The sequence below is a fragment of the Terrapene carolina genome, unplaced genomic scaffold, assembly GCF_002925995.2.
Source record: "Terrapene carolina triunguis isolate 2854851 unplaced genomic scaffold, T_m_triunguis-2.0 Scaffold93, whole genome shotgun sequence".
NCBI classification, from domain to species: Eukaryota; Metazoa; Chordata; order Testudines; family Emydidae; genus Terrapene; species Terrapene triunguis.
In genome coordinates, this window is record NW_020664444.1 from 20,246,699 (window position 1) to 20,272,083 (window position 25,385).

A 25,385-nucleotide genomic window follows, 5' to 3' on the forward strand; every position below is an offset into this window, starting at 1 on the left:
TCAACCTGGGTCTGCTATGAAAGGCATTCTGAATCAACAGATTACCACATCTGTCATCTTTAGGAATCATAGATGGTAACTCCTTTGTGTGTATACGGTTGCTTGCTTTAACCTATCTTATTTTGTTACTTGTTAATAAATCTTTAGGTTATTACAGGATTGGCTACTGGCATTATCTTTGGTGTATGAGCTGAGGGGTGAAAACATTATCTACTATAGGGTACCAATTGATCCAAGATAAGTGACTGATCTCTTGGGACTGGAACTAACTTGAATATTTTTCAACTTTTTGGTATAAGTGACTATCACGAAGTTCAGCTTGTTTGGGTAGCAAGATAGACTGGAGAAGCCAAAGGGACTGTCTGTGACTCCATCGTAAGACTAGTATAATGATCCAGGAGTTCATATTTGTTACTGGATTGGTGAAATATCATTTTAGCACATACCACCAATTTGGAGTTTCTGCCCGGTTTTTGACAGTCTGCCCTGAGGTAGGCACTCACAATCATGAGCCACTCTAGACAGCATGATTTTGGGTATTAGGCCTAGTACCACAAAGTAAATAAATTCAAATTGAATGATTTTGACCTGGATTTTCAGTGTATCAGGTGAGGACAATGGACCATCTGCAAAACTAATTCATTTTCCTTCTTCAAAGCCCTCAAAACTCTCCTTTTCCATGATGCTTACAAAACAATTGGCAGTGTTAGGCTGCTGGTGCGCTGAGACTGCTGCCAATCATGCTGACCAATATTGCCTCAGTTTCCTTGTACTCCACCATCTGTCTGTCTCTTGTCTTATACTTAGAGTTCAAGCTCTGTGGTTCAGGAACCTTTTTTGTTCAGTGCTTGCACAGCACTAGCACAATGGGGCCCTGGTCAATGAGTAGGTACCTAGGTGGTAAGGTAATATAAATAATAAATATTATAATCTATGGCAAAATTTAATGATAGATCACTCAGTATTTGTATAAGAGATAAAATATATACCATCAAAGTGTTCTGAACTGTTGTCTGCTAAAAGCTGCATATTGAAAACTAATGTTGGGAGTTTTGCTGCATTTTATTAGAACAAACATCAGGAAAGTAGTTGCATTTTAAAGATTAAAATGAACACTTTTAAATAGGAAATGGCCATCCCAAAACATGTTCTGACAATATGCAGAGTTTAAGTTTGAGAATTCCTGTATGCAATAATTATCTACAGTAAGTGAATTTCCTTGTTTTGACCTAAGGAATTGGCAATGCATACATTCAACATTCTGCTTCCGTGGTTATAATTACCTACCTACGTGTTTTTAGCTATGAAGAGTTTTTTAAATAACTGTACTATGCCTATAAATGAAACTAGGAGAAAACAACTTCATTTTTATATGAAAAACAAATGTTAATGTAATTGTAATGACTTAGTTGAAAATATTGCCGAGGAAAATTAAAGGTTAAAAATGGTCAGATTTGGTACTATATGAATGGTTAGTTGTATATATATGAATGCCTGAAAACCTTACTGATTGAAGTGATAGGACAAAAATACATGGGATGAAATTCTCCTCCTCCTCAAAGTCAATGACTTTCCCATTTGACTTCAGTAGGGCCAGGATTTCACCCAGCATGTCATACTCACACATCATGTGTCATAATAGAATAGACTCCTAGTATAATAATGAAATAAAGGACCAGTGTTGTGTAATTACTAGCAATAATTTTATAAGACAGCTCTTAAAGCTAGTCATACTTAAATATTAGTCTGACGTAACTACATACATAAAATGGTGTAATGGGAATTTTTTTTTAGTATGGTCCTGTAGCACAGCACAGACTCACCCCTGCAGCACCTCCTGCTGGTCATCTCCAGGAATTAGCTCTGACCCAGGAGCACCCTCTGCAGGCCAGTATTCTGCTTGCCACAGGCCCCTCCTGTGTCCCTCTCAGGACCCCAGTGCCCTTGTCTTGGGTGCTGCCCCCCTGGCAGTATCCCACTTTCTCTGGGTTTCCCCACCCAGGGGACCCCCCACCCACTGTCCTCACTTTGCCTTAGTTTTGGCTACTGCCCAGTCTCCATCTAGCCCCTATTCACTGGGGCAGACTGCAGTATCAGCCACTCATCATAGGCAAAGGGGTTTGGACTGGCTGCCTTTACCCACCATCACACTGCCCCTCTGCAAGCCCAATACCTAGGTGGGCTAGAATTAGGCCTTGGAGCCTGGGGAGTTGCTGGCCTAGGGCTTCCTAGCTCCTAAGGCCTTTCCCTAGCCCTCACCTTCCTCTAGGTCCCCTGGGTGCATTCCTAAGCAGCCAGGCCTGTCTCCCTCTCCAGTCAGAGAGAGACTGCTGCTTCTGGCTTCCCAGGCCTTCTTATAAGGCCCAGTTCCTTGGTTTGGGGGTGTGACCCCAGCTGCAGCCACTTCCCCAATCAGCCAGGGTTTTACTCCCTGGCCCTGCCCCAGGGCTTTTCCAACCCCTTCCAGGCAGGAGCGCGTGTTCACCCCTCTATAGAGTGTGCTCAGTGTCCTCTGTGGCTGCCCTACTGGCTGGAGCTCTCCCTTCTCCTCTCCACCTGCCCTGCTGGTTGGAGCTCCTTCTCCCTTCCTTCCCTGGGCTGCTACTGCTGGCTGGAGCTCCTTCCCTAGACAGCTGCTGCTGCTACTACTGCTACTGAGCAAGGGGTGGGGGGGCCTTGCCGGCCATTCCCCCTCCCCACCATCTCTGGAGGGAGAAGCCAGGACCCCCCCCCCCACCTTCGCCATCATCACTACCACCTGTGGGGGGTCTTTCCTGCCTGGCTGCCAGGGTTGTTGGAGCTGCTGCTGCTGCCGCTGCTGCGTGTGTCTTGGGGAGCTGCTGGAGCCTGGAGGTGGAGGAAGAGGACTACATAGACCATCGGCTGCTGGGGGAGCGCACAGGACTCTGGAGACCACTGTGGAGGGGGCCGTTCAGGACTGAGTAATTTTTGAACTGTGCTCTAGTGGTGGGGGTCTAGACTGTGTTTGTGGGGACACAGCAGGTGTGGCATGGAGCCTGCCCCCTGGTCCATCTGTGTGTCCCCCCCCAAACCCCCACTGCCACCTTTGCCCCCTCCACCGCCCCCACAGCCCATTTACCATCTGCCTCCGCTCCTGCCTCTGAGACTCTGCTGCTCTCCTGGCCTGCCGTGCCCTATTGACATCGTTTGGGCCTGCAGCGGCAGGCAGGAAGCCCACACGTTGACTTTTGCACAAGTGCTTGTGGGCGCACCTACCCGCCCCCTGGACTGACCCCTTCCCCTTCGCAACAGGCCTCCCAGCTTGCCCCTTGCTGCCTACCCCATTTGCCCTCTGTAGCCTTTTGCCCCTCCCCAGCTTCAGTTTGTTTGCCTGCCCCGCCCTTTCCCCCCTGTAGTTTGGCTCAGTTGTCCCACCCCAGCCCTGCGGTAAGCCCCTTGGTTTCTCTGCCCCATTCCCAGCCTAGTTGCTCCCCTTCCTTTGCGCCCCCCTTGCCCTGATTGACCCCTCCCCTTGTGTGCCCATGCCCCCTCCCGTGCGCTTCTGCCCCCCATCACATTTTTTTTAATCACTGCACCCCCTGATGTTAGTGTGACCTTCCCTCCCCTAGTGCAACTAGAGGAGCCGGTATCGGTGACTGTCCCCCCCACCCCCAAGCCCTTGCTATCCCCCCATCTCCCCCTGTTTTGGCGCTCTCCTCCCCTGCTTGCAGCCTAGCGGGGAGGAGTGGTTGACCTGCTTTCCCTTTAGCCGCCCCCGTTTTTCTCCAGTGTGTTTTCCCCTCCCTCCCTACTCATGGAGGGGAACACGGCGGGCGAGTCCCCCCAAGTAGGCCCTATCACCCCTCCCCCACCTGCCCCCTTAGCCGCTGCCAAACCACCTGCCTCCGCTGCGGCATCGGCAGCGGCGGCCGACGGGGTGACCTCCGCTGCTGCCACGTCCCTCGCTCCCTCCAATTCTGGGGGAGCCGCCCCAGCCGTCAGGAAAGGCCAGGGCAAAAAAGGGGAAGAGCCCCGCTAGGAAGACTGGGCCCTCCATGGCAGGGGCTACCCGCACTGCCGCGGCCCCACCATCGGCCGCGGCATCCCTTCTCGCTGCTCCCTCCACCAGCTCTGCGGGTGCCCCTCCCCCAGCCCCCAAGGCGTATGCCCAGGTGGCGGCGGCCCCCCCGCCTGCCGGTACGCCATCTCGTCCATCCACCACCTCTGTTTCCATCTGTAGCGGCCTGGGCCCCTTTCCCACCTTGACTTGGAGGCACATCGTCCGTTGCCTCCTGGTGCCCGCCTCGCCCCACGTGGAGACCTACGTGCGGGCGTTGGCGAGGGTGGTAGGGCCCACGGCCATCGTGGCGGCCTCCAAAATGTATGGCAAGGTTGTTTTCTTCCTTGCCTTGGTGGCCGCCGCCCAGGAGGCGGTGGAGAAGGGCCTGGCGGTGGGGGGCGTGTTCATCCCCCTGGAGCCGCTGGAGGACCTGGGTGTCCGTCTGGTCCTCACCTCCTTTCCTCCCCAGTGTCACCCTGCTGCCCGCCCTTTCTACCCTGGGGAAACCAATTTCCATCGTCCGCCCTCTCTCGCTGGGCTGCAAAGACCCCGCCCTCCGTCACGTCCTCTCGTTCCGCCGGCATGTGCAGCTCCAACTGCCGCCGGCGGCGCGTGGCGGAGAGGCGCTCGAGGGGTCTTTCCTGGTCCCCTATCAGGGAGCCCATTACCGGGTGCATTATTCCACGGGGGAGGCCTGGTGCTACCTCTGCCGGGCAATAGGGCACGTCCGGAGGGACTGCCCCTTGGCCCGGCACGGAGGAGCGTCCGAGACCCCCGAGCCCCGGCAAGGCCCCAGCCCCACCATTGCTGGCGCCCCTGGTTGCCCGGTACCCGGAGCCGCCCCTCCTCCTTCTCAGACCACCGCTGCTCCCGCTCGGGCCTTAGGGGTTCCTCCCCCACCATGCCCAGACGAGCGGGAGAGCCCCGCCTCTGCTACGTGCATTGTGGCGGGGCCTGTAGAGGAGGGTGCGGTGGGGGTGTTGCCGGGTGCGGGACAGGGCCCTCCCCAGGGGGAATCCGCCCCCCCTCCTGCTGCCCCATTGTTATCTCCTCGGGTCCTCGAGCCATCATCTTTACCCCCCGACCCAACCCCTGTCGCCCAGCCCGCAAATAATGCCATGGAGGGCTGGACCCTAGTACAGGGAAAGCGGGGCAAGCGGAAGGCTCAAGCTCCGCTCCTGCCATCTGGTGCGGAGGCCCCCCGGAAAACCAGGAAGGGGGGCACCGCTACCGAGCCTTCCGCCTTGCCCGCGGGTACATTACATCAACCGTTGCCAGCTGGGGAAGGTGTGGCAGCACCGGAGGATCCCACCATTCGTCCTCCGCAGTCCCTCCTTGCGGAGGCCCCCGTTGAAGCCCTTCCTAACCCCTTGCCACCTGTACCCCCTGCGATGCCCGAAGAAAGTGTGGCCTCAGGTACTAGCGGAGAAGACCCTGGGGTGGTGGGGGGTGAGCTCCCTTCTATCTATGAGGAGATCGAGGCCCTGGGTCTGACCCCGGTCACCCAGGGGGAGGACGACCCTCTGCCAGCGGGCCTCGATCTGGCCGACCTCACCCCAACCCCCCCTTATCTGTCTTCCGTGCCCCTAACCACTACTCCTGCCTTAGAGGAGCTCCTGGACTCTTTGACCTGCCCGGCTGCAGGTGCCACCCCGCTGACGGTCGCCGAGCCCATTGAGGCGACGGCTGGTGTCTTGCGGCCGGGACCCGAGTTACCAGGGGTATCCCTCGTTGGCGTGGGGCAACCGAGTTCCTTCCCGGGTGGGGGCCCCGTTGCAGATTGTTCACCTCCTGCTGCCGTGGCTGTTCCATCTGCCGTAGAACCTGAGCCCGGCATCACTGGAGACCCCCTCCCTGCCCCTCGGATCCCTGAGCCCGACCAAGAGGAGCTACCTTCCAGCAGTCCAGCTCCTAGGGCCCAGGATCCCACCTCTGTCCCTCTTCCCAACCCCACTCCTACTCCTGCCCCTGGCCCTGCCCTTACTCCTGACCCGATTCCTATCCCCTTCACCTCCTGCGATGCCATTGCCACCCCTGGGGCCGTCTCCTTCCCTTTCCCGGAGGATGACCCCCAGGGAGCGGCCTTTGTGTTCCCCAGTCCCGACCCACTAGGGGCTGCTGTTCTCCCGCCGCCGCCGCCCCCCTTTGAGCTGGGGACTGAGGCGGGCCATGTGGCGCCGGTCCATCGGGCACCACGTCGAGGGTCCGCCCCTTGCCTGCCCGTCTCGGTGGGCCACGGGGCCGTGCCAGGGGCCCCAACGGGGAATGACCAGAAGCCAGTGACCCCACCCCACCCCATACGCTGAGAGAAGAGCTGCGGGAGTTTTTAGAAGACGTCCGTGGCTCCCGCAATAAGGTGCCGCTCGCTCTCCAGCGATGGGGGGATTTCCACCAGATCCTCCGGGCCGCGAGGGCCCTCATGGGGGAGGGTAAAAGGACCGGGAAGCAGGGTGCCGCGGCTTAGCAGCAGGTCCGCAGCTTCTGTGACTCCTTGCTCACCTTCGGGGTGGGTCATGGTTTGCTGTGCAGCCCAATGGGGGCCGTGAGCATCCCTGCCGACGAGGATCCCCCCCCAGCCCTCCTCATGCCACCCATCACTTTTGCAACGTTGAACACCCGGGGCTGTAGGGTGGGTCTCCGCAGGTGCCAGGTGCTCTCCTTCCTTCGGGAGGGGGGGTACTCTGTGGTTTTCCTGCAGGAGACCCACACGGATCCGGCCGCCGAAGACAGCTGGCGGCTGGAGTGGGGGGACAGGGTCTATTTTAGCCATCTCACAGTTCGTACGGCTGGAGTGGCTACCCTGTTCTCTCCCGACCTACGGCCCGAGGTGCTGGGAGTTGCCGAGGTTGTGCCGGGCCGCCTGCTGCACCTCCGGGTCCGCATGGAGGGGCTTGTGATCAACCTTGTCAACGTCTATGCCCCGACATCGGGCCCGGAGCGGTTGCCTTTTTATCAGCAGGCGTCCGCCTTCCTCGGCTCCTAGGATCCTCGTGAGTGCCTGGTCCTGGGCGGGGACTTCAATGCTACCCTCGAGGAGCGGGACCGCTCGGGGACGGGCTGACCATGGAGTTCTACCGCGTGTTCTGGGACGTCCTCGGCCCGGACCTAGTCACCGTCTGGGCCGAGGCCTTGCGGAGCGGGGTCCTCCCTCTTTCGTGCAGGCGAGCAGTGCTCGCCTTATTGCCGAAGAAGGGGGACCTCCGCGACTTACGGAATTGGTGTCCCGTCTCGCTCCTCAGTACGGACTACAAAATCGTAGCTAAGGCCATCTCGCTGCGGCTGGGGTCCGTGCTGGAGGACGTGATCCACCCAGACCAGACCTACACCGTCCCGAGCCGTAGCATCTTTGATAACCTCTACCTGGTCCGGGATCTTCTGGAACTTGGGTGTAGGGATGGTCTGTCGTTCGCCCTCCTGTCCCTGGATCAGGAGAAGGCGTTTGACAGGGTGGACCACGGGTATCTCCTGGGCACTCTGCAAGCGTTAGGCTTCAGACCCCAGTTTGTGGGTTTTCTCCAGGTGCTGTATGCTTCCGCAGAGTGCCTGGTCAGGCTCAACTGGACCCTGACCGAGCCGGTCAGCTTCGGGCAGGGAGCGCGGCAGGGGTGCCCCCTCTCGGGCCAGCTCTACGCCTGGCGATCGAGCCCTTCCTCTGTCTCCTCCGCAGGAGGTTGATGGGGTTGGTGCTTCGGGAGCCGGAGCTGCGGCTGGTCCTGTCGGCGTACGCCGACGATGTGCTCCTCGTGGTCCAGGACCCGGGCGACTTGGTGCGGGTGGAGGCTTGCCAAACCGTGTACTCGGCGGCCTCCTCCTCTCGGGTCAACTGGGTCAAGAGCTCTGGCCTGGTGGTAGGGGCCGGGTGGCAGGCGAGCTCCCTCCCACCCGCACTTCAGGCCATCCGGTGGAGCGCGGGTCCGCTGCTCTATCTCGGCGTTTACCTTTCTGCCACTCATCCATCTCCGCCGGAGAACTGGCAAGGTTTACAGGGCAGGGTGACGGAGCGGCTCCGGAAATGAACAGGACTACTCCGGTGCCTCTCCCTTTGCTGGAGGGCACTGGTACTCAATCAACTAGTCCTGTCCATGCTCTGGTACCGTCTCAACACCCTAGTCCCGGCCCCGGGCTTCCTGGCCGACCTCCGGAGGGCGATTCTGGAGTTCTTTTGGCCAGGACTGCACTGGGTCTCTGTGGGGGTCCTCCATCTGCCCCTGGGGGAGGGAGGGCAGGGCCTGAAGTGCCTTCGCACTCAGGTCCATGTCTTCCGCCTCCAGGCCCTGCAGAGGTTCCTTTATGGTGCAGGTAGTCCGGCGTGGAGAGTACTGGCGCACGCCTTCCTGCGCTGCTTCCGAGGGCTCCGATACGACCGGCAGCTCTTTTACCTCGATCCGAGAGGTCTTCCGCGAGACCTCTCCAGTCTGCTGGTCTTCTACCAGGACCTCCTCCAGACCTGGAAACTGTTCTCAGCGACCAGGTCCGTGGCGGCCACCGGGGGGGCAGATCTCCTCGCGGAGCCCCTGCTACACAACCCCCAGCTTCGTGTGCAGGTGGTGGAGTCCCCCGCGGTGCGCCAGAGGTTGGTCCTGGCAGAAGTCACGAGAGTCGGAGACCTCCTGGACTACGACCGGGGAGTCTGGCTGGATCCCCTGACGCTCGCTCGGCGCATGGGGCTCTCCAGGCCTTGTACTCCCCGGCGCGTACTTCAGGAGGTGAGGGCCGCTTTGCCGCCCGCTGCTCGGGTCTACCTCGACCAGGTCCTGCGCGAGGGCATGCCCCGCCCACCCTCCACCCCTGGTCCTCCGGACCTTTTTACTGGGCCTCTGCCCCGTGGACCCAACCGGCCTCCCCGCCCCTTCTCCGTGAGCCGGCTGCACGACTTGCAGCCTGTTCGTTTCCTGACCGCGCCAATGAAACATCTATACACGCTCGTGCTCCACACTCTTCACTTCCTCACCCTCGTGTCCCGCCCCGATACGAAGTGGCGGGACCTCCTGCCACCTGTTGAGGGTGAGAAGCCCCGGTGGGCCAGCCTCTATTCCACCCTGGTCCCGAGGCCCGCCGGGGATGTCAGTTGGCGGCTCCTTCATGGGGCCGTGAGCACGGGCGTGTACTTGGCACGGTTTACCCCTGTCCCTGACACCTGTCCTTTCTGCGGCGTGAGGGAGACCCTGGCTCACGTTTACTTAGAGTGTGCCAGGTTGCAGCCCCTACACCGGCTCCTCACCGACATTATGTTGCGGTTTTGGTTACACTTTTCCCCTCACCTTCTCATTTATGCACTCCCTATCCGTGGCCCCACAAAGTCACGGTACCTCCTGGTCAACTTCCTCTTGGCCCTGGCTAAACAGGCCATCTATAAAACCAGGGAGCGGAGGTTGGCCGATGGAGGTTCCTGTGACTGTGGGGCCTGTTTCCGATCCTCTGTCCATTCACGTATCTGGGCAGAGTTCCTCTGGGCGGCGTCCACTGGCTCCCTTGCCACCTTTGAGGAGCAGTGGGCGCTGTCCGGGGTTCTCTGCTCCGTGTCCCCGTCAGGTTCCCTTCTTTTGACCCTTTAATCGCACTCCTGTCCCTGTTTTTACATTAGTTGTCCCCCGTAATCATTTGGGTTTTAGGTCCTGTGGGTCCTCCCCTTAGGTTGGGGGGAGGATCCTTTAGCAGTGGGCAGGCTTTGCCCGCCCACTTCCCGGAACCCAATAGGTACAGTCCATGTTGGATTGCATTATATGCTTAATCTTGCATACGCTTATAAAAACAGAAGCCTGGTATTCAGCTCACATCTTTGTGTGTTTATTTAACTAGACTTCAACTTCCTAGTTTTATTGTTCCATACCTGCAATGTGTGAAATGAAACTGTGAATCATTCCTAGTTTGTGTCAAAGATGTGTCTGAAAATAGTGATTCATCATAATATAGTTGGGTAAGATATAAAATGTTGATCTGGATTTAGAAATGTATGAAACTAGTAAACCATACTTCACAAAATAAGAGGGGTCTCTGTCCTCTCCCACTTGCCCCCAAAACCAGGACATCTTAAGTTCCTTAGTGCATGATCAAAATTCTAAGCATTAATATTAGATGTTGAACACAAAAGATCTCCGCTAAGGAAGGAAAAGTACTGTGAACTTTCTTTCAATTGGATGGAGATGTTTTGCTCAGCTTTTCTGTTAACTTATTAACAAATGCTTCTTTTAAAAAAAACTACTTGGTAATGTTTGTGAGACCATTAAATAGTTCCATAATGACTAACTATTCATTGCACACTGATGTCCCCTATGAGAATTTTTAAATTGACAATAAAAGGAAGTTCTTGCTACCAATTAGCAATTATATATTGGTCTCTAGAAATAATTACTAAATTATTGCTTCTTCACATTCAAGAGATAAAACTTGTAATAAAAATCAATTTTCAGAAATATTTTTACATTATGTTGTGATCCATATGCACACCTCAGAATAATGAAACAAGCTGCACTATAGAATAACTACATTCCCAAGTGTACCATATCTCTAGTTTTCAGGGTAAAATTCACCCTATGTAGATGGCCAACACAAGGCTTATAGATCACTTAGTTCTCACTTAATTCATCAAAGTGGGAGCTAAGTGGTTTATACCTTTTGTGTTGGCCCTTTGCACAGGGGTGTTAATTTCACACCCAACAATATTAAAGGTATAATGATTAATTAAAAGCAAGGTGGAAGTTGGTTGTCTGTAGTTTTCAGATATGGGTTAGTAAAGTGACTTCCGTCCTTTCAGAATATGTACTATTTTAAAACCGCATACACAACTGAAACATACTGCAGAAAGTAAACCTTTTCAATAATTATCACAGTTGGTCAAGGTCATTGTACAGAAGGTTCATACAGACATTCAATGGAAAGCAGCAATTAGTGTCATTATCTGCATGATGTATTCAGTATTTGCTTGTTTGAATTGTGGTTTTAATTATTCATTTTACTATTTGCTCATTTTCAATTAACTGAAAGAAATGCATGCCCCACTGCATTTAATTTTTTGTCACTTTAACTTTATTTTATTAATATTATAACAGTTTTCCTTCAAAATATTTGGTTGTTATGAAACATCTTTTCTTAATTTAAAATGATCAGTTTTTGGTCTCAAAATAAAATTAAGAATTTATTTAAAAAAATCTTAATAGCCTTGACTGTTTTTTTTTAAGCAAGACCTAACTCTCAATATTCTCTATTAACTTTTTAATGCATAATTGAATTATGATAGGAAAGTAGCAGCAGAAAAACAGTAAAATCACAAGCTGTAAGACCTCATCAAGTGACTACCGGAGCTGTTAGGCAGTTTCTGCAAGCTGGGCTTTCATCCAAAATTGTTATTTCTAATGTATTCTTTGATTTGGGGATCTTAGGAGCTAAACCAGAAGAGTTTCAAATATGCCTATTTAGAGCACTGGTACATGCACAGTTAAGTGGTGTCCTTAGCCGGCTGACTGCTTTTCATACAAAGAAATACAGAGGGTACTCAAAAGCTATTCATAAGAAACATGATCCATGAAGGACAATGCACCTTAGCTTTACAGACCTGATGTTAAATTTTGTTGGCTTTAGAATGACATACAAGAACACATTCAGATATATGTATGTTTGTTTGTTTTTTAAATTAACTGTGATTACAGAAATTATATAAAAATTAGATAAATTTGTTTTCAGTTGCCTGAAGACTTTTAAACTATCCTTGTAGCAGATTTTGCAAACTGAAGTATTTAAACAATAGAGTCTACATTTAATAAACAGTACATTTAGTGATTTTAATAAACAAAATATTTTATATGCCACATACTTGCATGGAACCATTGGAAACTGGGTGTAGTTTGCGCTTTTTTCCACTTGGTGGTATGGGGAATTTTAATTTTTGTGTTAATATGACGAATTTTGCTTTCAAAGACTTGGGTGACCCTGGCCACATTGGAGAAACATGAATTCTGTTACCAAAAAATTAACAAGTAAAAACCATCTTTAACCATATAACTAAACGAATTCTACTTTAAGTAGAAATAAAAGTTACTAATGGAGTGCAACATCTGCCCTCAGCCTAGCTGCCGCTATAAAACCCACTGCTATATAGGAGGAATGTAAACGGGCTCCCTCAAGGAACTGGAACTGTCAGCCATCTGCAGAAGAGGAACATCAGGGGAGAAAAGAATGGTTAAGCAAAAGAATGGTACAGGCATTATGTCCAGGGGCACAGAGGAAATAGAGAACCAGATGACTGGATAGCATAACCAGGAGAACAGAGAAGAAGGGCCAAGTGACAAGGTAGCATGTCCCAGGGTAATGGAAGAACAAGCAACAAGGGAGAACATACAGAAAATGAGAAGGGAGCCAAGCAGCATAGAAGCAAGATCAGGGGAGCAGAAGGGAAAGAGCAACAAAATAGATGGGAGAGAAGATGAAATGAAGGACAAAAGTAGAGGCCATTTAATTAACCTTTTTTCTAAAAGGATAGAGTAATTATCACAAGAAGATAGCTAAAATATATTGCTAATATGACTTTGTCATATAAGCAATTGCTATAGTTGTCACAGCGATATTTTACAATTAAGAATGGGAGGAGCAGTTTTCCACACAATTTTGAATGGGAGAGGAAGCAGTCTAGGAGACCATCTCTATTAAGATGTAGTTTGCACTATGAAAAGTTTGTGAATGCCTGATCTGTAGCATATGTGGTAGAAGCAGGTGGTCCTAGGAGTGCAAAATTCATTCTAACTAAAAATACTTTTTAATATTGTATGTTAGTGTTAGAATTCAACACGCAGGTGAAATTGGGTTGTGCAGATTAGCAGCTCAGCAGGCACTATACTAAGTCTCTAGATTTACAGTACATTGAAACAGCATTGAATGGAAAATGTGTCAGTACTAAATAGGAAAGTGGGAAATATAAAATTTACTTGACTAATGTAACAGTTTAAATAGACAAAAACAATAAATACAGTTACATTCCAATACAGCAATAATTTCCTGTAGTATTAATATTATCTTCCATTCTAACTATTATGTATCTACATGCATTAGATTTCCTGCTGTTAATATCTTCTAGCAGCTTGTATAGAGAGCTCTGTTCAGCAGTACATTTGTCTAGCCTTCTGCATTGCAGTAGAACATGGAGAAAGCTGTTTCTCTGATTGGTACGAGCAGTCACTGTGCTCTGAGCATGATGTGCTAAAAGAGAGACCTTAGAGAGTGGATTGCATCAAGCAAAGTAGCGCAAGTTTACTCTTAAAGAATTTTTCAAAAATTATTTTTCAATAATCATTAAAAAACACCTGGTTGATACTTTGATGCATTTTTTTTCTCAAACTGTCGTGTGTAATGGTGGTAAATTCAGTACTACCAATCTTTAACGGCAAATGATTCATTTGAAGGAAAATGGTTAGCATTTAAAGCATGTGCTGTACAATACTTTCTTCTGTAGACAGACTAATCTTAACTCCTTATATGTACTGTATTCAGTTTATAGATTTAAGAATAATTTTTAGTAACAGTTGAATACATTTTTGCACAGCTAAACTATACACTTTCTGATTCTGTCAAAAATTACCATTCCTATTCATAACAGTATCTACATCAGAGCAAAAACAACGAGGAGTCCTTGTGGCACCTTAGAGACTAATAAATTTATTTGGGCATAAGCTTTCGTGGGCTAGAACCTACTTCATCGGATGCATGAAGTGAAAAATACAGGAGCAGGTATAAATACATGAAAGGATGGGGGTTGCTTTACCAAGTGTGAGGTCAGTCTAATGAGATAAATCAATTAAAAGTAGGATACCAAGGGAGGGAAAATAACTTTTGAAGTGGTAAGAGAGTGGCCCATTACAGACAGTTGACAAGAAGGTGTGAGCAACAGTAGGGAGAAATTAGTATTGGAGAAATTAAGTTTAGGTTTTGTAATGACCCAACCACTCCTAGTCTTTATTCAGGCCTAATCTGATGGTATCCAGTTTGCAAATTAATTCCAGTTCTGCAGCTTCACATTGGAATCTGTTTTTGAAGTTTTTTTGTTCAAGAATTGCCACTTTTAGGTCTGTTATTGAGTGACCAGAGAGATTTAAGTGTTCTCCTACTGGTTTTTGAATGTTATGATTCCTGATGTCAGATTTGTGTCCATTTATTCTTTTGCGTAGAGACTGTCCGGTTTGGCCAATGTACATGGCAGAGGGGCATTGCTGGCACGTGATGGCATATGTCACATTGGTAGATGTGCAGGTAAACGAGCCCCGGATGGTGTGGCTGATGTGGTTAGGTCCTACGATAGTGTCCCTTGAATACCTATGTCCCTTGAATAGATTTGAGCAGTTGATAGTGTGAAATGGAGTTCAGATACTTACTGTCCATGGATAATCCAGTCCAACAATTACTCTTGAAATATCTATTCAAACTTTCAGTATTGTAACTGCTGCTATTGGCAGGAATTAAGCAGAGAATGAGAGAACCTTTATGACTGTTACCATATTTTACAGTGATCATTTTTGCCTCTCTCCTTTTAAGTTTCTCTTGTGGTCCTTTAGGTGTGGATGTTCACCTACTTAAATGCCCATATTTGTTTTACTCTGCATATGTTTAGAATTTTTAGAGGGGGGACAAAATAGGCTTTGCATAACCTTTAGAAGCCTTTGAGTATGGATGCCGTTAGATTACATTTATTATCAGATAAATGCACACAGATTCTTTATAAACAATAGGAGAAAGACTTGTAACAGAAACACAAGACTATTTTTTTAACATCGGAATCTACTACACTACTGCTTTAAATATATTACTAGTATATACTATAGCATATGGCTAATACAAATATAATATGGAGAAGTTGGGTATTTCTGCTAGTTCTATAACATTATACATGGGGAGGCAAGGTGTTGTGAGGTAGGAGAGAAAGTGTGTAGTGTATTCTGTGGTCATGTCCTTGCCAGATAATTTTACAAAAAATCCCACATATTTTACCAGTGGGAGTCCTACTGTGACACTTTCTGGTGCTTTTAACCAAGTTAAACAACATGGATAGAATCTTGGATCTGTTGAAGTCAATGTGAGTTTTGCCACTTACTTCAGAGGGCTTAGAGTTTCATCCCATGTTGTTTAGACGCAGTTTTAATTGACACAGTGGTAAAAATGCATGCAGTTGCAGGAGCCTTGTCTACATTAGGGCTCCAGCCAGTTCAGCTCAATTGATGGTTGCACTGAATTTTGTAAAATTCCTTCCTGTAGACGGGGCTTATACATTTAGCAATCTGGGAACAGAATACATATTGGCAGTTAAAGTTAAGCACATGCATAAGCATTTGCAAAATTGGAGCCTTTCTTTCCAATATTTGACAAGGCAACTCTAAATGTTTAATATTTGTTGTTGTTGTTTTTTAAAATTACATTAATATTTAAATTATTTTGGAAAGCCAGTCCTCCGGGATCCCACTTCATTTTCTTCTTTAGGAAGAACCCTGTCGTCTTCGGGAAGAACCCTTCTTCCAAAAATACCTCTGTCATGCCAACTTTTCCTAATGGCAAAGATGGCAAAACTTCTTAGAACTTTACAGTACTGCTTCAAAATCCAGACAAGTGGCCATTTAAGCCTTATGCCGGGAAAAGCCTACTCTACCAGTGAGAAGAGCTAACCTTAAACTCAAATCCAATATGTGGCAACCCAGCCTATTAATTTTTTGTTTTTGATTAAATGGAATGGTTTGGTAACATTTTAAACATATCTTTTTTTAGCAAGACACAGGAACTTGTACATTTCTAAGCACTTTTCTTGAAAAGATTAATAACAATGGTTGATTAGACACATTTTACACAAAATAGGAACTCTACTCGTCCTTTGAAAGCTATAATTGTCTTATAATAGTTTGAGGCTTCATGCCTGAAGAGCATATTCTGACATTTAAACCAGGTGAGAAGAATGCCTGAATTTCTGAGATATAGCTTGTTGGCTCTAATACAAAAAAGAGTCTGATTTCTCAGTAAATCCATTACAGTCTCACTAAAGTGTATTATGCTTGCTGACAGATTGTATTATACTCTACTATAATTGTGTTTCCCACAGACAAAAATATGCATGTTTTTAAGTTATGAAATCTAAGTAGACGTACTATTGTTAGGCTTTCAATCTGTAAATCTCACAGTGGAATGAGGAATGGTACAGTTATCTCCATTCATTGGTGCCAGAGACGTAAAACAGTAACACTTAAATAAAATCTCTTTTCCAAAGCATCCTACCAATGCTACATTATGCTAGTTAAAAAAATAGACTGGTGTGTAAAATTTCGTTAACAAAAGGTGTTACTAAACGGAGGGAGATATGTCTGCTCTTATAGTTAAATATGGGTCTATCATGAGGTGTATGTATCCAGCCTCTGAAAAGTTCATGATGTGAGGGCAGGGAGAGGAGGAATTAATAAACTTCTTGAAAGGGAGGAAAAGTACCTCCATTTCCCTAAAGGATTGTATAAGTTGCTAGTCCTGAAAGAGCCTGACATCTGGGCCTCAATAACGGTCCTTTAAAAGAAAACATTTAGTCCACGGAAGAGGCCTTTCTCTCAGGGAAGAATACACTCCGGGTAGACAAGGATAAGTTATGTTCAGCATGTCAGATAGTCATGGACAGGGTTTTATCCATAAGCAAGTTATATAATGTTGAACATGACTTGTCTCTGTCTACACTGACTGCAAATGTGTTAGATAATATGTTGCTACAGGTGGCTGAGATAAGCACAAGTCATCAATCAGAATTCATGTCATTATTGCTGTCTGGCATTTTAGAATGGAAAAAATCTTTTGTAATATTCAACTTTTTTTTCTTTTGCAGGATGCAAAGTTTGTAGAGGAACGACGCAAACAACTACAAAATTACTTACGGAATGTTATGAACAAAATTATTCAAACTGTGCCAGAATTCACAGTTAGCCCCAAAAAAGAGACTCTTATTCAACTGATGCCCTTTTTTGTGTAAGTATGTGTCTAATGGACATGCAGTACTCAACAAAATGTTAAGCCTTTTTCTTTGCAGTTTAACTTAAAATGTAATGCATCACCACTGAAATCTCCATTTTATTATAGAAAGAAGCCCACTAACACGATAAATGCTTTTGATATGTTTAAAGAAATTATACATCTACTGTATTTTTTTTTCAGCATTTCAAATGTTTCTTTGAATAAAGGCCACTATGGATTATAAAATTTTCAAAAGCATCTAAATGATTTAGGAGCCTAAGTCCTCTTGAATGTCATTGGGTACTTTTGAAAATTGTACTCTCTGGGCTTTGGGGAGATTTGTTTTTATTTTTTGGTGCTCCATTCTACCCTCTTCTCTCCCTCCCCCCATTTAAGTTTTATATACTGGCCAAAATAAAGAATTAAAGGAATCTGACTAATTTTTCTAGGAAAATGCAGAACTTTTGCAATCTGTGTACTGTTTCACTTACTACAGGAAGGGAGTAATATTACTATTCCAGGTACAATAATATAGTTGTGTAAATGTAAAGATAGGAGAAAATGGCCAGACATACTTCCGTATAACCTGGTCATGTGTTAGAATATTTTAACATTAATGTATCACCATATCAGAATAGCATTTTTCTTTTACCTTTCCATTTTGTTGTAAGCACAGCCCTTTAAAATATGTGTTATTTAAAAAATATTAAAATGATAAATAACATTAATGAAATGTTTTTTGGAGTATGGTGTCAGTCTCTCTCTCTCTGACACTGTCTTGAAGCGCACTGTGTTATGTCTGATCTTCTTTTGGCCTGAATATGTAACAGGGGCCTATCCAGCAAGATACTGAATGATGGGAAATGAGAGCAAGCAGAATCTTTCAGAAGGAACTCAGCACCTGTAGGAGTAGAGCCAGGATATGCTTAAAGTCTTGAAGGCCCCAACCCTGCTTCCACTGAAGCCATTGGGAGTTCTGTCATTGATCACAATAGCAGCAGGAATGGGGCCCAGATATGACTGCAATTTTATAATGAAACGGTGCTGTTAGCTCAGGTGCAACATGAAGTAGTTGAGGTGAAATTCTAGACTTTATCAGAGCTAAGTATGATAGCTCTTTTTATCAATAGTTCTCAAAGTGCTTAACACATGGCATGTGAGTGGCAGAGTCAGGAAGAACCCAGGTTATCTGTCCCCTAATCCAGTCCCATCTCCTCTGGAGCATACTGCCCTTTGAATCTGGTTCAGGTAGTATCTAATCATATATAGTTACTGCACATGTACAATCTGTATATTCATTGAACAGTGCAAAGAATTTACACACTAAGACTCCATTTCTGGGGCTCCACTCGAGTGGATCAGTTTGCAGAAACAGGGCCCAATTAAGTACGATATATTCCAGAAAAAACAAACCTCGTTTGTCGCTTGTACTAATTGCACTATATTGTGCTGCATTTGAGACGTGCAAGTTGAAATGTAGTATTTTCCAGGGCAGAGATCTCTATGGATAGAAAGTTGACTGGGAAAAAAAACGACGTTTATTAGAAAACTTGCTTCCATAGTCTAATTCTGCTTGTCATTCTCTGACAGGGAAATTTCCATAATTTCAGTATGTTTGTCCAAGATACCACCAGGTTCTTTTTGTTATAAAGTAAAATTGTATGCATATCTCAAGTTTTAATGAGCTAGCATTCCCTGTCTTACACTTAAAATTGCATCTGACATATTGAGTGTGTGAAAACAAAATTTGCTGACTCTCTTAAAATCTCAGTGGTATTTCGTTTCACTTTAAAGCCAGAAGCAATTGTTGAAAATAAGAATTGCACAAAGGTACACAGTCATGTCATCTTTTAATTTCTCTCTGTCTGTATAAAATGATGGCTTCTGATTTCTCTGTACCTTCATCTGTGCTTTTCCAGTAGCCTGTTCCTTACAAAAGACTGATAGATAAATGGGAAGCATACCAAAATATATTTTGTGGCATTCTCGTTGTTTTAGTTGTTCCTGTGTTTTGTCAAAGTAAAAGTGAATTTGACATGACATATTGAGGTTGCTGGCATAAATGGCGGGATATCATTTGTAGAGGCATAAAAACTTACCTCCTTCTCCAAAGAACTCAATTTGTGCAAATTGGCTACAGGTTGTGATGATTTAAATAGTTTTACAATTTGTCACTTAAAAGATCATTAGAGAATTTTCTATTAATTCTTTTTAAAGAAATTAATTCTTAGGAAATGCTCTATTTCACTTTGTTTCTTAAACAAATGAGGGAAGTAATGTAGATTGTAACCCGCATTTGGAATTGAATTTTCAAATGAAATCATTATTTCTCTTTCTCCTATAATGTTTACTTTTAAGGTTGTTAAACATATTTTTGTGAAATGTGAATTGCTAATAGCTTATCGGCATTATTAGTAATATGGAAGTTGCAACTTTAAATTCAGTTTAGAGCTGGATGATTTGATTGATAATCACTGGCCTTTCATGTCTGGGATTATAATTCAATTCTAACTGAAACAACAAGTGGAACATCAGTTGACAAAGAACATATTGCACTGTTGTCTAGTACTTGTTTACTTGGTTTTTCTGCTTGAGTTCTCAAAAAAATTTTTATCCTCTCATCATTCTGAGATCGTTGTGTATCTCACCCTATTTTGCCAACCAGAATCATGTTCCCTCTTGCTATCAGGACATAACATATGTTGCCCATCAAGAGCTACTATTAGTGCTATTCTGTGAATTTCCCAAAGGAAGGGATAGAATTAATGGATGCAAAGAGCCTATGTTTGCCACTGATATAAGCTTATGCATTTCATTGACTTAAATGGAGTTGCATCCACTTATGCCAGTGGTGAATTTGGCCCAAAGTCTTTTCAATTGTAAATTAATAGTTATTCAGGTAAAAAAGCAAACACACCAAAAAGCAGATAAAAATCTGAATGTTTGGTGCACAATAAAATATCTAGATATAACTAAGCTACAGATTAACTGAATTGATATGGTCTGAATTTACCTAGCTGCAAACAAAAATTGGATATTGTTCAAAACATTCTCAGGCTATGTATACACTACAGAGCTCACAGTGGTGCAGCTGCACCAATGCTAGTGCAGATGCTTTAAACCAATGAGAGAGAGCTCTCCTATCGACTTAATTTCTGCATCCCCCATAAGCAGCAGTAGCTGTGTTGGTGGGAGAACCTAAAGGCAAATGAGAACAGGAAGGAAGGATATAGAAAGCGTATAGCTGGATTTTCCATAAAGCCCATTACTTCAGCATCTAAGTGCTTCCCAGGCAAATTAGATCTTCTTCTTTTGAATATCAAGCAAAGAACCTCCTCCTGTTAGATCAGAGGGATACCCTATGGTGAGTTCCTGAAGCGCCCAATGCACCTATACATGACTGGCAATGCACAGGTCAACTGCAGTCTGGCCAATTCCTATAGAATATTCCTACTGGGCCCCACCTTTCCCTATGTCTAGGAGTGGGGCCTCATAACATATGAAAAGAAAGAGGAGGAAGTCTCGGTCACCATCAGCATCGATGGCCAGGCCTCTTATACCAGGAGTGGAGATGGCTTGGAAAACACTCCAGTTGCCCTACCTGCTAAATTTTCCATGCAAATCTTTTCCATGCAAGGCCTTGGACTCCACACATACCAGCTGTCAATGACTTTAGAACTTTAAAAGACCTGCTTTTGAGGTTAACAGAAACCTTGGACATTAAGACAATGGTGATCCAAGAGGACATGCACATGCTGTTTGATATTCTCACCTCCTCAGTGCCAACAAGAATTGCCCTGCCAATTAATAAGGGCATACTGAAACCAGCAAAGGGACTGTGGTACACCCACGCCTAGCTTTCTCCTATTTCGAAGCAAGTAGAAAAGTGCTATCAAGTGTCACGTAAGAGCTTGGAACATTTTTACATGCATCTGACATGAGGGCCCCTTGTGGTAACTGCAATCCAGAAAAAGACCAGGTCCATATTAGAGCACTCCAAAAAATAAGGACCCCAATCAACTAGACTTTTCAGTGTAGAGGCCTATTTATCAGCCTTCCTCCAGTTCCACATTGCAAACTTCCAAGCCTTGTTAGTAATAGATAGTTTTTCAATGTAGGAAAGGGTAACTCCCTTCCTAACTAGGCTCCCACAGAACTCTAGAGAGAAGCTGAGAGGTGCCATCAAAGAAGGCTAGTTGGTAATGAAGTTAGTGCTACAAGTGGCTTTGGATGAGTCTGATGTGGCCGTTAGATCCCTGGCTACAGCAGTCACAATGCACCAACCAAACTGTAACCTGGTTACAGGCTTCTGGGATTCCAAATGAAGTTCCAGTGACTATAGAGGACTTACCGTTCGATGTAATAGAGCTCTACAGCAACTGGATGGATGAAGCAGTCCATTCCCTAAAGGATTCAAGAGCAACACTGAGATCTTTAAGCATATGCTCCCCAGCGCTATACTGCAAGTTCTTCTAGTGTCTGCCCTCACAATGGCAAAGGCCATCTGACTCCCATAATCACCCAGAAAACATCCCTGTTATATCAGGAGGCTCCTGTCATCCTCCTCCTCCTTCATAGCCGGTTGGAATGGGTGCATGTTGAGAACCATGTCAAGACTATGCCAGAGACAACTGTTGGAAATCACTTCACCTCTTCCATTGGGCATGGTAAGAGATTACAGCCAACAGTTTTGTGCAGGGCATCATCCCCTATGGCTATAACATCAATTTTCATGCTACACTTTTTCCCCACTCTTCTTTATTTATTCCTCTTCAAAAGACCCTTTTCACGAGACCTATTACAAAAGGAAGTGGTTTTGTTGTTTTGTTTAGGAGCCATAGAAGAGGTTCCTTGGGAGTACAGAGGAAGAAGCTTCTACTCCTGATATTCCTTATTCTGAAGAAGAAAGAGGGTCTTAGACCCATCATAGACCTGACAAGAGTGAACCAATATATACACCAGCTTAGATTTAGAATGGTAATGCTTGCCTCTAACATTCCATCTCTTCAAGCTCAGGACTAGTTTGTTGCTCTCGGCTTACAGGACGTATAGCTCCATATTGCCATCCACCTGGCCTGCAGAAAGTACCTGTAATTAGAGTGGGTCCAAATCATTAACAGTATAAGGTACAGCCTTTCAGATTTTCCACAGTCCTGAGAGTGTTTATGAAATGCCTCACTATCGTGGTGTCACACGTGAGGGAAAAGGGCATCAGTGTCTCTCCTTATGTGGGCAACTGGCTGATGAGAGGCAGTTCACATCTGGAAACTCTGATAAGCCTTAACTGCACCATCTCTCTGTTCATCCAGCTGAGTCTCCTGCTGCACTACAAGAAATTGTCACTTATCCCATCACAGATGATGGAGTTCATGGGGATCAGGATAGATTCAAGACAGTGAGGGCTTGCCACAGGACAGATTCCTCTTGCTTCTGTCATTACTGAAGACAGTGGCAACTGTATGGATTTCCCTCACATTATTAGGCCATATGTCCATGTGTGCATATATGACACAACTTGCCAGACTTCACCTGAGTCCACTACAACTCTGGCCTGGGTCAGTTTACTCCTCTGCAAATTACCCACTGAAAAAGGAAGTCCTTACGCCACCTCATGTCCTCATGGTGCTGAACTGCTGACTGCACCCTGATAATATCCAAAATGGGTTATTGTTCATGACCTTGTCCCCACCAAGGTATTAGTCATGGACCTAACTCTGACGAGCTGGGGAATCCACCTGGATCTTTTACAGATACAAGGGATGTAGTCCCCAGAGGACATGCATATCAATATCTTAGAGCTCAGAGCCTTCAAATTGGCATAAATGATGTTCTTCCATGTCCTACAACACTTGGTAGTGTAGATACTAACAGGCAATACATTAGCTGTGCACTACATAAACAAGCCAAGAGGGTGTTTGCTCTTCCTCCTCCCCTTGAAGGGATGCAATCAAGTTATGGAATTGGTGCCATCTACATGGCATACCCAGTGGTTCTGCACTTTCCAGGAGTCAGCAATGATATGGCAGACTTACTAAGCGGGCAATCGGTCACCTATCACAAGTGGTCACCGCAGAAATCCATTACCAAGTCATTATTCCATCAGTGACTGATTTGATAGACCTGTTTGGCACGAAGAAGAAGGCCAAGTATCTGAACTTCTGTGCTAGAGAGTGCATGAGCCCAGGAAGATTACCAGATGCCTTCCCTCTGCAGTGGAATCATGGCCCTCCATACACCTCCCCGTTGATTCCACTAGTTCCCAGGCAAAGCCAGACAGGACTGGGCCACAATTATCCCCACAGCTCCCTACTGGCTGAGCCAGTTCTGGCTGACAGACCTATTACAGATGTCCACACAACTATTGATCAGGCTCCTAGACTGCTCAGACCAGCTGTCATTAGATCGGGTTCAAGTATTTCATCCAAACCCAAAGTTGCTGCACCTGACTGCCAGGATGTTGATTGGTTGAGCACCATGGAAAGGAGCTGCTCCTCACACATTCAGGAAATCCTGGCACTGGGCAGAAAGCTATCTATGAGAGATACTTCTCCAAATGAAAAAGATTCTCCATGTGGGCCCCGGTACTGAAAATTCTTGACTCTTTGCTGTCGTAAAAACATACTGGACTTTCATTTAGCACAGTCAATGTCCATCTGGCAGTAACATCGGCATATCATCTACCAATACAGTTGTTCTTGGTCTTCCTTCATCTGACAGTGTCCAAATTTCACAAGGGCCTACTGCCTGCTTACGCACCAGTCAGAGATACTACTCCAGCATGGGACCCTCATCATTGTCCTTTTGAAGCTTATGGAGCTCTGTGCTCAGCCCCTCTCAGAGTGATCCATCCACCGTCTTAATCTCAGGCCTGGTCTACACTTAAAAATTAGATTGACCTAGCTATGTCACTCCAGACTGTGAAAAATTTTGCAGCGGCAGTGCTGTAGTTAGGTTGACCTAACCCCTGGTACAGATGCAGTTAAGTTAACAGAAGAATTATTCCATCGACCTAACTAATGACTGTTGGAGAGATGGATTAACTATATCAAAAGAAAAAAACCCGTTGATGTAAGAAGCGTCTACACTACAGCAGCACAGATGCAGTGCCATAGCTGTGCCACTGTAGCGGCAGTGTAGACATACCCTTCAAGAAGAGGGAGCAAGCTTCGGACATTGATGGTGGAACCCCTGTATACTTCCATTCCATAAAGAAAAAGTGGCACTTACATAGGCTCTGCTCCTTCCCCCAAGGCCCCACCTTCATTCTGCCCCTGCTCTGCCCCTCCCCTAAGGCCCCGCCTTCACTTCCCCCCAAGGCCCCGTCCTCGCTCCACCTCCTCCCCAAGGCCCTGCCTGCCTGCCACTCACTGCTGTCCACTCTCCCCCAAGCTCCTCCCCGAGCTGCCAAACAGCTGTTTGGCGGCCTCCCAGATTAGATGATCGGGGGCGCTGCCAAACAGCTGTGGCTGCTGGGTGCTAAACACCCACTATTTTTTTCCAGGGGTGCTCCGGCCCCAGGGCACCCACTGAGTCAGCACCTATGAATACTTAGACCTAATGCAAAATTCTTTCCAAAGATGGTTTGAGTTCCACCTAAACCAATCAACCTTTGTGCTTTCCTAAACCTCATTTCATGCAAGGGAAGAGGAAGCTACATACTCTAGCCATAGCCAGAGCTCTACTATAATACATTGAGAAAACCAAATCTTTTAACACTATCCCCGCATCTATTTGTGGCCATAACTGGCCACTCCAAGGTCCCCAGATTATTTCATCCCAAATATTGTCAAAGTGGGTATTACACATTTTATCTCACTTTGTTATCAGCTGGCCAGTGTACTTCTCCCACTGACAATTAAGACTCACTCCACCAGAGCTCAAGCAACATCCTGGGCCTGGAAGGACACAGTTGTTGTAACAATCAATATAACGGTGTCTTTGGGGAAGCTCATAAAGAATTTGTGGCAACAGAGCAAAACTGGCATCAAAATAAGTAGAAAAGGATACAATAATTTGGAACAGACACTAGTTAAAATTAGATGAGAAAAAAAACTTGTTACTCTGGATAAAATAAATTGATAAATAGTTCTTTGGAGTTGTGCATAAAATTTTGCCCTTGCAGTAATTAAATTATGTAAAAAGTGGTAGTTTGCTACTGAATCTATAATGGATTATTTACAAATTTTAACAGGAACTGTATTCTAGCACTGAATGTTTAATTCCACTTATTAGAATTTGTCACATTTTAAAGATTCTTTCCAAAAGGTCATTAGTTGTACAGATTTACTAACAGTGATTGTGCTGTTAACATTGTGAAATATGAGATGATGAATACTACTGTCATAAAACCAATGATAGCTCAGGTTTTCTGGAGGTTCTTCATTGTTTTTATTGAGCACCTTATAGAGAT

General features: G+C 46.3%; 1 protein-coding gene across 1 annotated transcript in view; it reads left to right on the forward strand.

Moving 5' to 3' along the window:
* SNX29 (sorting nexin 29) overlaps positions 1-25,385 on the forward strand; it is a 472,333-nt gene that overhangs the window by 379,406 nt on the left and 67,542 nt on the right. The window contains exon 20 of the mRNA XM_026650716.2: positions 16,851-16,990. Coding sequence (XP_026506501.1) covers positions 16,851-16,990 — 140 coding nt within the window. The remainder of the gene's footprint in view (positions 1-16,850; positions 16,991-25,385) is intronic.